Here is a 13,303-nt window from a genome sequence, read left to right as displayed (position 1 = left end):
ATTCTCATTTCTCTTCACTTTTCCCTCCTGTGTGATGTGACTCTTCTGTACCAAAAGGCTGGATGGCTTGAATTCACCTGCGTCCCGTCATTGTCAGAGGAACCCCCTTTCAGCAGGCTTGCTGATATTTTAGTACTGGAAGTAAGGCAGAATGTGTTTGATACAAGTCTGGGCGCGCCACAGGAGGGAGAGATCAGAGGAATGGGGTCGGTTTCCGGAAGTAAGTGGCATTTGAGTTGGGTGTAATAGGTGACGATTTTGCCGTTTGGATTTAGGGGAGAATCATGAGGAAAGATCACTGATCACTGGAGTGGAGTGTACGTGGAGGAATTAGGAGAAGTTAAGGACAGAGGTGTTCTAAAGCCCAGAGTAGGGTCTTGATCCAGCTGCAGTGCGCCACGAGAGTAGTGTGCCACGAGAGTAGTGTGCCACGAGAGTAGTGTGCCACGAGAGTAGTGGCACACTGTTCAATTCTCCTGCCAGTTGTAAATCAATACCCAGTCCTGTCAGTTATTCATACCCCTTCTTTTTAAATCTAAGGCCTTCTCTTCAGGCCCAAATTTCATTTTAGGATTATTTTGACAAATCTCTCCTACTTCTTCCCCTAGCTGAGTTACTATCATTACCTCTCTCCTCTCTCTCTCTCTTCTCCCTACCTTCTTATGTGTCCCACCATCTTCATCATCACTGCCATTATCCCTACAAACATCTCTTCTGATTTCTGGAAGAATCAAGCCCTGAGTGTATTCTTAAGCTTAAAACTCTCCTGTCCTCGTTGCCTCATTATCAGTTTTGCAGGTATCTTCCCCTCAAAGTCCTCTTTTTTCCTTAAATCTTCTTTTCCTGATCTTTGGTATGAACTTTTCTGGAAGCTGTAGTCTTAGCTCCTGCCCTGCTTAGCTTGCCATTGTATTGTAAGAGATTATTCTTCTTTCTTCCTACCCAGTTTACTATAAACTTACCTTTAACTTAGCTGCAGAGTTCGCCTTTTCTTGCTTGAATACTGCTCTTTCTAAAATCTGCTCCTGTTTTGTGACTTTTGGAACAACATACACAATTGTTTATATTGAATAAAGCCACAAATGTATTACTATGTGTGTTTAGAATCCAGTATAGTGATATAATGCAATAGAGAAACTAATGGTCTAAGGAAGCCCCCTGCTGCTCAAGAGTTAAAATCCCTCCAGGGATGTATGTCTGTGTGTTTAACACAATTTCTCTTATCCTGGGATATCCCCACTATCCTTACCTTAAACGACATGAGCTTACTTTGTGACCGGGGGCCTGGCATGTAACCTCTCTGGCCTTCATCTGTATAATTAGGGATGTTAAGCTAAATGCCCCCTATGTGAAGGAGAACGCAATTAATGTTTGGAGTAAGTCTGCTCCATGTGCGGTGCTTTCGACTCCGTTACTCACTTCTTTTCACATCCACCCTGGGACATTTATGTTATGATCCCTTTTACAATAGAAAGTGAGACTCCACAATCTTCCTGCTTCAACATGGCATGATTCTTTCTATTCTTTTAAAAACCTGACAGCTCACAGTTTTACATTACCAAAGAATCATCAGATGCTTTGCTGTCACTTTTGCCAAGAAAGGATCATAATACTTTACCCCCACTATCCTGTAGGCAAGTGGGGAAGCTCACACTCGTTTATCTCTTTGGACAGAGAGTTTGTCTGCTGTTCCCTCTGATGATACCTCCACCTTGGTGTAGGTGTACGTACTCAAAATATTTCATTATACAGCAAATTCAACAAAATGTATTGAATGAGTGGGTTGCACTGTCTGTATTACAGGGATGGGCAGCTAAAGAACCTGCCCTCAGGGCTTACGTGCCCCTGGGGGGCAGAGGGCAAGCTCATCAGTAGCCTGAATGTGAAGTGCTGCCTAACCAGTGCTGTAAGAAGCATCCAGTCGTGTGCCACATGACGGCGATTTGTCAGGGGCGACCACATACATGACGGCGGTCCATAGATCATAAAGGAGCTGAAAAATACCTATTGCCAGTTATATCAGAGCTGTCGTAGTTCCTAGCACAATGCATTGCCATTGCCTCCAGTATTCGGGACAGTAACGTGCTGTACAGGTTTATAGCCTAGGAGTAAGAAGGCTGTGCCATAAGCCTAGGTGCGTCGTAGGCTGTGCCACCGAGGTGTGTGTGAGTGCACTCTGTGGTGTTTGTACAACACAGTCACCTAATGGTGCATTTCTCGGAATGTAGCTCTGTTGTTAAGCAACATATAACTATGATTATAAAGCATAGAGCCAGAATGATCTGTCTAAAATTTCTTAAGGGTAGGTGAACAGGGATTACTGGTGTTAGTCAAGAAAAATTAAATGCCATCAGATCAGTGTTCGTGGTTATCTGTTTCCTTTATGGCTGTTTGCTACCAATCAGTGTGGAGCCAGGCCCTCCCCGGGCACGGAGCAGGCAGCACGCTAAGGGTGTGCTTGGGATGTGTAACAGTTTCCGGGCTCTCCGTGCCCCATGCTGCCTATAATCTCCCTATCTGCCACTGTAGACGTAGAATTAAGGTTTATCCTCCGTCTGTAATGTTCCATATACTTGGTTTTTTATTTTACTTTGCAAATAAATAAGTACAACAGCATAACCAGTTTACACAGTGAGATGACCAACTTGAGCTCGTAAAGAAAACCGTCTCCTCCTCTCTGAGTCCAGTCAGCTTCTGCAGTGTCATGGACTTCAGGCCACGTAAAGGGTGAAATGACTAACAGGGAGGGATTGCCCCCCTCAGAACCTGTACGAGGACTGTGCACACATGTCATTTCTGTCACTTTTTTCCTTAAACCCGGTAAATAAGTAAGGCTGAGTCAACATTGACAGATTCAATAGACAGTTGTGCAAGCTGCCCCCGAGTCCCGGGCAGCTGGGTGGCGTGCGTCGTGTCCGTTTGTGTATTTCTTCTCTCGCATGATCAGAGGGTCATCCTCTCCTCTGTGCTCTCTCAGCTTCACTTTGGTAAACACCTGAGACTGCTGCTCTCAGAAGTCCTCGTCCCCATTAGTTAGATACCCTTCGGTGAGCTTGACAATTCCTGTAGTTGCTGAATTCACTTATAAGGTGCCAAAGATTTGAACCTGAATTTTAGGCCCTTTGGTCAGTGGGTTACTCTATGTACACCTCCCCCCAGCCCTAACTAGTCAGTAGGTCTCATCTTAAAATATCACAAAGGACTTCTAGACTCATGACTCAATGTTCTTAACTTAAAAATCACACTTTACTTGTGCAGTCCTTTATAATTTATTAGGGACCCTTTCAATGTGTTACCGTTTGAGCCCCTAAACACCTGTCATTTTTAAGAGAGAGAAACGGGGGTTAAGAGAGATTAAATTTTCACCTAATTTCATACATTTGCATTTATTGGAACTGGATCCTGACTTCAAGTTTCCTGGTTCCCTAGTTTAACATTCTTTTATGTCTTCTCTCCTCCCACTTTACACCTTCCGAGCATATCTGCCACGCAAAAGATGCCAGCCCTTCCAAATCTTTGACCTGTGGATTATATTGAAACCTGAGCAGACGGAGCCCTGGTTTGTTACCCACCTCCGTTTTCATCTAGTTTTTAACTTAAACATGCATCTCTCTTAAAGGCTTCTTCTCTGGAAATTAGTTTCGTTAACTCATTTGCTCACTCATACATGGGCACATTGTCCCCATAATTCTGGAAGTCGGGTTCTGTGATAAAATCAGTTTCCTTGTTTGTTTTTGTCAACTGGCTCAGTATACCCTCGTACCTCAGAAATAATGTCTCTGAAATGAGTTGGAGTAACACCAGTCTTGACTGAGCTCTTCCAGTGTTCCAAGCTCTCGTAAGCACTTTCCATACCTGCAGGGTGAGTCATGTTGTACAAATAGAGACTGAGATCCAGGGAAGTCAGGTAACTTGCCCAAGAGTCCATCCCCCAAGAGCCCTCAGGATCCAAGTCCAAGTCTTCCTGACCCCCCGAGGTTGTGCTCATGAGCCCCAGCCTGGGGGCCAGGAAGGCTCGTCACATGATTTGTCAGGCAATAGCTGGCTCTGCGCTGGTGCTCCTTCAGGTGTGTTGGCACCAGGCCTGAAGGACTGGAAGAAAGCAGACCAAGGAGGACAGCATCCAGGTGACCTTCCCAAAGGCAGGACCAAGAGGACGGTGGGTGTTTGGATTTGGAGAAACCCTGTCTTCAGGAATAAAAATACATTCAAAAAGAGAGAGACAGGGAAAGAGGAGACTTAGCATACATCTCCAACAAACACATTAAGGCCCCGAGAAGAGGTGGGAAGGAACTAAATGTCAAGAAGTAGGACTTACACATTTGTTAGCTTTGCTATTTCTCATGTTTGATAATGATCCTTTAAAAATCTTTAAACAAGAGAGCTCTCATGTTTGTCTTTGGGTATACAAGAAGGTGCAGATTATGAGATTTGCATCCAATTCTATAATTCAGAAAAAAGAAAACCTCAGAGAATTGAATGGATGGTGCTACCTATGAAAGAAGAGAATATAGGTATTAGAAAATATTTTGGAAAAGTAAGAAGCAGCTATTCATGTTGCTTCTTGGCAAAACAAACCAGAGAGCCAACTCCTTGCCCCACAAAGCTACTGTTGCACCACTTCCTGCCAGTGGTTTTTGTCTGGCCCGGGGGCCAGCACGTAATCTGTGCCCACTGAGAGGAATTGGGCTGCGTGGGTAAGACGGGTGAGCTAAACAGAGCAGGTCCTGGTGTGGGCTTTTATCTTCCTCTCTTTGCTGGCTTGTAGCTTTCAGGAGCAAAAGAGTTGACTTCTGGCTGTTCCTTTAACCTCTTTGCTCAGAGAACTTGCAAAAGATTGCTCATTTGCTTTCATCTTTGGTACTTGGGAACCTCCCCCCGGCTCATTTTTCTCTGGAATGTTTTGCATTACCAGCATTGTGCATGTCTGGGAGCTCCCCTCCCTTCCCATTCTACCTCAGCCCCTAAGCCAAGGCCTAACCTTGACCGTTATAGGAGACCATAGAGACCCTTTAACCAACACTCAGGCAGTATGCTTTTCTTTCATTATTCAAACAGCGACTGGAATGATATAGTTAGAATTAGGGCTGTGTTTCCTATTAAACGCTTTTTTTAAAACCTGGTCTCGCCAAGGTACAGTTCATCAGAAAATAGGCCCAATAGTACCTAAGGAGCTTTAACACAGAAAAACCAACCAAGCAAACAAAATACAGAGAGTGCCAATAAAATGTATACACATTTTAAGAAGGAAAGAAACTATTAAAATTGTAATATTCAACATATACTGATAACAAAAGATGAATACAAGTCACGTTTGACTTCTGCAATTACTACTGCTTGAGCCACATTGACCAAAGTGTCCACTGGTATAGCTTTCTTTGTCACACACCCTACCCCCACCACCCTCACCCCACCCCTGTATATGTTCAAGTGCCAGGCTCTTAAGGACTGGAGCCAAAAGTGCAACCAGGAGAATCTTACCAACTTCAGTGTGGCCCTGGTTTTCTTCTTGACCAAGGATGGTCAAGAAGAAATATTTATTCTTCTTGAATTCCTCTTTCTTTCCAAAATTCCGTCGATACAGTTGAATGATTCTGACAGGATAATAACCTATATTAAGAGAACATTTATTATTATCAGTTAAGGAGGTAATTCTTAAATACTTACTGGGTATAGGACGAACGCTAAAGGCTCATAGACATGCATAAGATATAATTATTTTCCTCAAAGAATTTATGAATTGAACGTGGTACCAGGAATAATGTTAGAGTAATCAAGAGTTCATTAAAGTCTTCTAACACTTAAAGGAAGAATAGATCTATTTCTGTTTGAAAGGGACAGTTTCATAAAGATGATAACATTTGAGATGGACCTAGAAGGATGAGTTGATTTGGATTGGCAGGAATGGAAATAGAAGAACCAAGCATGTCCAGGGAAAGGGAATAATGAGAGCAAATGCATTGAACTGTGAATGGGTGGGGAAGAGTTAAGTGGTACCATTTGACTAGAGCATAGAATGTAGGGGAGAGTAGTGTGAGGTACTCATGGGAAGGTAGTCTGGGAAAGTGTTGTGAAAATGAGGTGTTTGGGCTACCCTATAGAAAGATGAATCTTCGTAGGATAGTGGTAGAGGGATGGCTAAGAGGCTATTGTAGTAATCCAGACAATAGGTTTTAGGGCTTTAATAGAAACAGTGAGATTGGAAAGAAAGGTACGGAAGTGACCAACATTACAGGGGTAGATTCTTTAGTCTTAGGGTGATATGGATCCAGGAGTAAAGGACCCAGTGAACTCACACCCAGATTAGGAAAATAGGCACCAAAACAAGGATATCTGAAAGAGGAACTGGTCGGGGGGCGGGGAGTTGATGAGCTTGGAATTAGACATGTTGCGTGTTAGATGTTCGTTAGCTATCCAGAAAAGAATACCTAGTAAATAGTTGGCACGATAGATCTGGAGCTTAAAAGAGTATCGCAGTAGTTCTTTATAGAGAGGCAATATAGTTGAAGCCGTGAAAATAGATGCTGTTGCCAAAGTAAGTGTTGGGGGACAGAGATCAAAGATAGAAATGGAAAGAGTGGAGGAGCTATGGAAGGAGTTGGGAGCAGCAGTTTGAGAAGCAGAGGAGAGAACTGGGGTGGTTCTCTGAGGTGGAAGCCCGGAAGGAGAGAGAAGTCCTCCACAGAATGGAGGCCATCCTCCCAGGTTGGGGGTTCCTGAAAGCTCCAAGAATGTTCTTATGTGCATCTAGGTTTGGGAACACAGCACTCTCAAGTCAACAGAGAAATGAGGAAAAAAGGTTCAGTGGGATCCAGGCAACCGCCAATACGTGGGATTTTTCTCCTAAGGGTTTGATCCCTTCATAAAGAGGCTCATGTTTGCTGTGGGACTTAGGGATAGCAGACTGGTCCAGGCTCCTCTAAGCGCCATCACCATGGCTGAGGATTAGTAGATAGTGCACATGTGGTCCTCACCATCGTTCATTGTCCCTTGCAAGGCATTTGCTTGACAGGCATTGACAGTGTTAGGGGAAATTCGAGGTCTGCTGACCCTGTTTTGCTTTGTCTCCGCAGAGTCTGTCAGAGGGAACTGCATGGATAGAAGTTCTCCAGTACAAGCAATGGAGCTGCCAGATCACAATGGACTTGGGTACCCAGTACGCCCCTCAATCAGTGAGCACCACAGGCCCCGGACCCTCCAGAGACACCACACGATCCAGAACAGTGACGATGCTTATGTATGTGGGTCCCCTCCTGCTTCTCGAAAGTGGGATCCTACCAGTCCCGACCTTGAAAACAGACCTTACTTAGTAGTGTGGGGTAACCAACACCCACTCCTCCTGTCTTCTCAACCAGAGCCCACCGCTTCTGTAAACTAAGGGAGCATGCCTTTGAATCACCTTCACGGACCAGCCCAACTCCGGTAGAATCTTAATAGAATCTATATTCCAAATTTTAGACTGAGGACTCAAGAGTAGTTGCCATTTGTTCCCTCTAGTCTTAGTTATTAAACTTTCCCCCAGTGTAAACTCAAGCCCCAGAAAATGAACCCTTAGGCTCATAGTTAGTTTTCTGGCAGCTGCGTCAAACTTACGCAGATAAAGGGAGCCAACCTGGCTCAGCAAGACTTTGTTTTCCACGGGGAGACTCCTCGGGCAGCACTGTCTAATATAGTAGCAAATAGCACATGTAGCTGTTCAAATTTCAATATAATTTCAATAAAATTAAGTTCAAAGTTGATTTCCTCAATCACACTAGTCACATTTCAAGTGCTTGGTAGCCTCTGGTGGCCGTGGCTCCATATTTGCAGGGCAGTAGGACATCCGTCCTCACGGAGTTCTACTGGGCTCTGCCGCCCTAGCTAGACCCCTCATGGCGACAGGGTGAGTCGGAAACCTGGTGTGGAAGACCGTGCGGGTGTCAAGGGCATCTGCCCACCGGCAGAGAGATTCAGCATGCCCTCCGCCACCCCCCCTGCTCCCTGGGGGAAACCCGCCGCAGCTTCCCAGTGTCCCTGTCGCAGCGTCCCCTTGGAGGGCACTGGAGGGGAAGGGAGTCTGGGTGGTACTGCTTGGGAGTGGTGCCGGGGCTGGCGCTTGCCGGGGCTCTTGTAGAGGGAACAGCGATCCCTAAGGGTCACCCGGGAGCGGCGTTTTCTCTGGTCCCCTTACTTCTCTCCTGATCACTCGCTGCAGGTGCAGCTGGATAACTTACCAGGAATGAGTCTTGTGGCTGGGAAAGCACTTAGTTCTGCCCGGATGTCAGACGCGGTTCTCAGTCAGTCCTCGCTCATGGGGAGCCAGCAGCTCCAGGACGGAGAAAGTGACGGTAAGGGGCCTTACACGTGGGCACCCCACATAACCTCCTGTAGACCCCCTTCTATCTCCACTAGTGACTGCTTCCCTCTTCTCTATAAGGAGTTCATTGGGTGCCACATCACCAAGGGGCTCTGGACACAAAACTCTTCCCCACTTCTCTTTCTTCCAACGTGTGTGCGTAAAGGAGCGTGTCTTCTGGTTGAGTATAAGGGTGTCACATTCCTGTTTGTAGTGCTCTGTTAAGATACTCCTTAATAACAATTTTGCTTGTTCTGATTAGAGGGCACTGTGCCCACAGCAATATGTCTGCCTCTCCTTAGAATGATCCTTAGAATTAGATCATGATGGATATAAAACACAGGCCTCGGAATGGAAAGGCCTGCAGTAAATCCTGACTCTGTCCTGGAAAGGACAGGCTGCATGGGCAAGGCACTTAGCCTTTCTGAGCCTCAACATCCCCCCTGCAAAGTGGCCAAAACAGCAGAGCCCACTCCTAGATTGTGCTGTGAGCGTCAACTGGCCTAGTGAGTTTAAAGTGCCCATTACAGCCCCTGGGTCACAGTGCCAGTAATCAGTGTGTCTGAGCAGTAAACCTGTCTTCTCCCTTAAAGAGGAAAGTCTTCCTGAAGGAGCAGTTTCTGTCTTCTCTCACTCTGCAGTTGCTGACAGGGCTTGACAGTAAAGGAACAGGAAGAGCAGAACACTAGAGACCACGGGAAGAATCCTGGCCCCCAGCCCACAGTCACTAAACACCTTGAGGGCCTGCTATGAGCTAGAATTCAGGGCTGGGAGTCAGGCTGCGGGGGCTCAGACTTCTCTTCCTCCTCTCTCCCTCTTGCCCACCCCGCCCCCAGCTCCATGCAAATCTCACATGGGCTTTCTGGTCTCACAGGATGCGAAGAAAACCTAAGAGGTCTGGAGCGCCCAGACCTGACTGATGGCAGCCAGCACTTGAACTCCTCTTGCTACCCGTCAACGTGTATTACAGACATACTGCTCAGCTACAAGCACCCCGAGGTCTCCTTCAGCATGGAGCAGGCAGGCGTGTAACAGAAACTGAAAGTGAGTAGCACGCAGGCCAGGGCCCAATCTGGAGAATCCTTCCACATGAACTCGGCAACGCCGCTCTGCCCCTCAGGTTTTCGCATCTTCCTGCTGTCGTTAAGCTCTGTGCTAGTTGTTTTGGGGTGTGGGTAGGGACATACAGAAGAAATGTTGCCTGTTGCCCCTTGGTTTAATTATGGGGGATAAGACACAGAGACAGTGAGCTCCAGCTTCAGAGGAGGGGGGCGGGCACTCTGGTCAGGATAATGAGGAAAAGAAGTGGTCCTTGAATTCAGTCCTGTAGGATGAAGCCCAGCAAGAAAACACATCCAGCCATATTTTTAAGGCTGTGCTGCAAGTGGAAGAATATTCTGGACAGGGGAATAGGTAGGTGATCAGAGGCCAGTGGTAGGAAGCAGGTAAATTAGCCAGTTTGGGAGGAGTAATGCTTAAATGAACATAGTAGGTAGTATTAGTTCTTTGAAAACTGACAGAAAAGACTTCAAAGTTAAGCCGTCTGGCAAATCCATATTAGAGCCTTGACGTGAGGTAAAGTGAACCAGTCTGTTTTTCACTGGTCTCAGCCTATTAATAACCATTGTTGTGTCTGGACCAGTCCTTGTGGTTCTTATTATGATTGGAAGCTACCCTTCAGTAATAACCATCAGGAAACTGGAAAGATGCAGGTTTATTACTTACAAGACCTGGAAATGACACAACACACCTGGGGCCACACAGCGAGATCTCGGGTAGAGAGAGAGACACACACACCAAGAGTGCACGCACAGGCTTGGGGTTCTGCTTTTATTGGAGTTGAGGGTGGGGGCCTGGGGCTTCGCAGGCTCGCTCTTGATTGGTGAATTTAAAACATTTAAATGTAGGAACTTAAAGCGCGAGAAGAGAAAACAAGCAAGTAGCCCAAAGGGTTGCTAGAACTCAGCCGGTATCTCTAAAAACAAAAGAGGCTCAGTGGGGGAAGGCGTCCTGGCCTCTTATCTAATGTATGGCTGCCAAGGTGCTTATTCAGGATAGTCTTTGAAGTGGATGCCTCCACAATCAAAGCTTAAGTCAGGCACTTGCATTACAAAAAGAAAAAAGAAATCTGGGTTTACACTACACAGTTGCTTTTTTTCTTTTTAAGTTTTCAATTGAATATTTGAGTCTTTCTCTCTTCAAACTAATTCTCTATGTTTGTTCTGTTGCAGGTTTGTGTACAGCTCGAGAATGAAAAGGTTGACTTTAAACCAACTGGATCTGGCAGCATTGCGCCAAATTGCCATTGTGTTTCTCTCCACCCAAAATGTCGTGGCTCCTTTCGTAACTTTTGGTTCATCGATATGCTGTTCTTTTGGGTTCTGTGGGCGGTTTGCCTTGTTTGCTTGTTTGACCAAATCACCAAGGAAATAAACAGGAAATCCATGTTCGCCACCTTTTGTAAAAGTGTATTTGGTAAATTTCAGTTGGTGGTTTGGTTTGGTTTTGGTTTTGGGGTTTTGGGGGATTTTACTGTTTTTTGTTTTGATTTTGTGTTTTTTGTTGTTTTTCTTTTGGGTTTTTTTTTTTTTTGTATTATTTTTGAGGTGTTTTTTTGTTTTGTTTTTTACTTTGCCTCCTCTCTCTCTCTCTCCCCCCCTCTACGCCCCCCTCCTGCCCCCCTTTCCTTTTTTGAGACAGACAAGCAAAGCAGTTAGAGTACAGAGGCCAGAGAGACAGCCACTCCCCTCCCCAGCCTCCGTCCACAGAGCACCCTTGAGTCTTCTGCATTGCTCTCCCATAGAAGCAAAAACTGAAAGATAACGTCCTCTGAAATTGTAGTTGCTGGGGAAAGAGAGAAAGGAAGGGGTGATGGCCTTTGGCACTGGAGTGCAAAAGGAGAAGCCCCAAGCTTGGAACCTGGGAACGTCTCTACTGCTGGGAGCCACTGAAATGCAGGTTTGGTCCAGCCAAGACCATATCAGAACGCCAGCGTGGAGACAGTGTGACCTGATGTTGATGGGGTATTGGTTAGAATGTCTCAATGTGAGCCTTTTCTTTGGTGTATAACTCAGTTCCTCTCCTGTAGCCTGGAAAGTTGATTGCCTTTACCATCCTGGTAGTTCTGCCCATGGACTGAAGACCCAACAAGGGTACACTATGCTTTTGTGTCAACTTACATTCTCATTTTCTGTTATGCTAGAAAAAGGATTGTTTCTCCCTGTTTTACACACACACACACACACACACACACTTTTCCCTTTCAGCCTCTTTGTCACAGGCAAGAAGACTAGGAGGTGGTCTGGGCCTTGCCTCCCTCCTACCTTCTCCTGCTCCCTGGGCATCCTCAGCCCGTTTTAATTCTTGATCATGTAGGAATTGTTTTTGGTAAATGTTGATATAATTGTTATTATTGTTATTATTATTAATAAATAAAAACAAAAGAACTTTTTGTTTAAAAGAGAAATGTTTAACCAGATTCTGTTCTATTTGAATTGTGACTTGCACCTTTTGTTCAAAGTATTTTATTTAGACATTGTAATTGTGAGCAGTTCTCGTGCCGGTGACAGATGTAGTGGTCTCCTTTCCCTAGTTGAAGCAGAGCATATGCAATAGCTATTGTTTCTGTCATTATCTTTATTTTTCTTCACTATTAGAAACCAAAGTCTTCTCTGCTGGCTGGGGGCTGACAAAGGATCTGGTTGTCGCCTTTGATCTTCAAAACCAGAAAGAGATGTTAAATATTCTGACTCTTGGTCCTTTTTTCTGAGGAAGGAGAGTAATGGTCCCCAGCCCCCTCCTAGTCTTTCATCTTGAATTTGCACAGAAGAAAGCGGGTGCCCAGCATGGCCATCCTGGTGTTGCTGACAGGATCCCCATGCAGCTTGTCCTTCTCACTGATATTGGCAGCTCAGCTCCTGGAGCCAGTATCCCTCGATGGATTTCTGCGGTGCAAGAGACTTTCTTGGGATACGTCCCATGTTTCCATGGTCCCCAGTCTCCCGCCGCTTGGTGGTGCCACCAACTACTCACCAGAAGGAGGCTACCTAGAAAGCCTGAACAACTACTGTTTGACTTCTCTAGGCTCCTTCCAACTCCAGTGCCCCTGACTGCATCCCCACCCCAGCCTGTTCTGTTTACATGGGACTGAATTGATGGGAGAGCAGACTGCCACGCTCCAGTGACCACCCAGATGGAAGCCAGTGAGCCTATTAACCGTGCCATCTTGCGAACTACACTTTTAAAAAATCATTGCTTTGTATTGTAGTAACCAATATGCGCAGTATATGTTGAATGTATATGAATATACTTTCCTATTTCTGTTCTTTGAAAATGTCAGAAGTATTTTTTTCTTTCTCATTTATGTTGAACTAAAAAAGGATTAAAAAATCTCCAGACCCAAGTTGCAGTAAGGCCTTTTGTCCCTTTTTTGTGGGCACTTAAAACTTAGTAACTTAAGTGGAAAGTAGGGGGATTGTGAAAATAAAAACCTGATTACCATCTTATATTGCTACATTATTTTCCTTGTGGTTCAGAGTCTAGTTGGGAGAAGCATCAGGCAAGTGGAGACAGAAGAAGTCTAGCAAGCGTAGGGTAGAGCTTGGAGCAATGCATTCTCACCCCACCTTGTAAAACTGGCATTCTCTAGAGGCCTGAACTCAGCTCCACACTGTGGCCCCATGCACCCAGTTTGGACTCTGCCCCCTCAGAAATGAGCATTGGAGTTTGCTGAGTCGGGTGGAAAACAGATTCCTTAAGAGGGTGCTTTTAGAGAAGTAGGAGGAGGTCATCAAAGACCTGGGGCCTTTATGAGGTGACCTCAATCAGCGCAGTGTTAGAAGGGGGACTTTCCTATAACTTTCCCTGTCCCCCACCCCTGGACTCCCAAGGGCAGGGTAGAATTTCCAGCAAGGTCCCAAGCATGGCTAAGAGTCAGCTGATTGAAAGTCTTCTATGAAGAGATTATTG

The 13,303-nt window shown here is 45.5% G+C and overlaps 1 protein-coding gene across 2 annotated transcripts in view; it reads left to right on the top strand.

Annotated features, from left to right (window-relative positions):
• SIK3 (SIK family kinase 3) overlaps positions 1–12,737 on the top strand; it is a gene marked incomplete at its 5' end in the record, with an annotated part of 242,629 nt that extends 229,892 nt beyond the window's left edge. For both annotated transcript variants that reach the window (XM_081064916.1, XM_081064915.1), the window contains 4 exons: positions 7,074–7,237; positions 8,195–8,327; positions 9,210–9,379; positions 10,567–12,737. In XM_081064916.1, the coding sequence (XP_080921042.1) occupies positions 7,074–7,237; positions 8,195–8,327; positions 9,210–9,367 (455 nt within the window). In that variant the 3' untranslated portion in view covers positions 9,368–9,379; positions 10,567–12,737. The remainder of the gene's footprint in view (positions 1–7,073; positions 7,238–8,194; positions 8,328–9,209; positions 9,380–10,566) is intronic.
• Positions 12,738–13,303: the final 566 nt, after the last annotated feature.

Source organism: Rhinolophus hipposideros (assembly GCF_964194185.1).
Source record: "Rhinolophus hipposideros genome assembly, chromosome: 10".
In the NCBI taxonomy this organism is placed as follows: domain Eukaryota; kingdom Metazoa; phylum Chordata; class Mammalia; order Chiroptera; family Rhinolophidae; genus Rhinolophus; species Rhinolophus hipposideros.
Note: the sequence above shows the minus strand (reverse complement) of the source record. Positions and strands in the feature narration are given on the sequence as shown.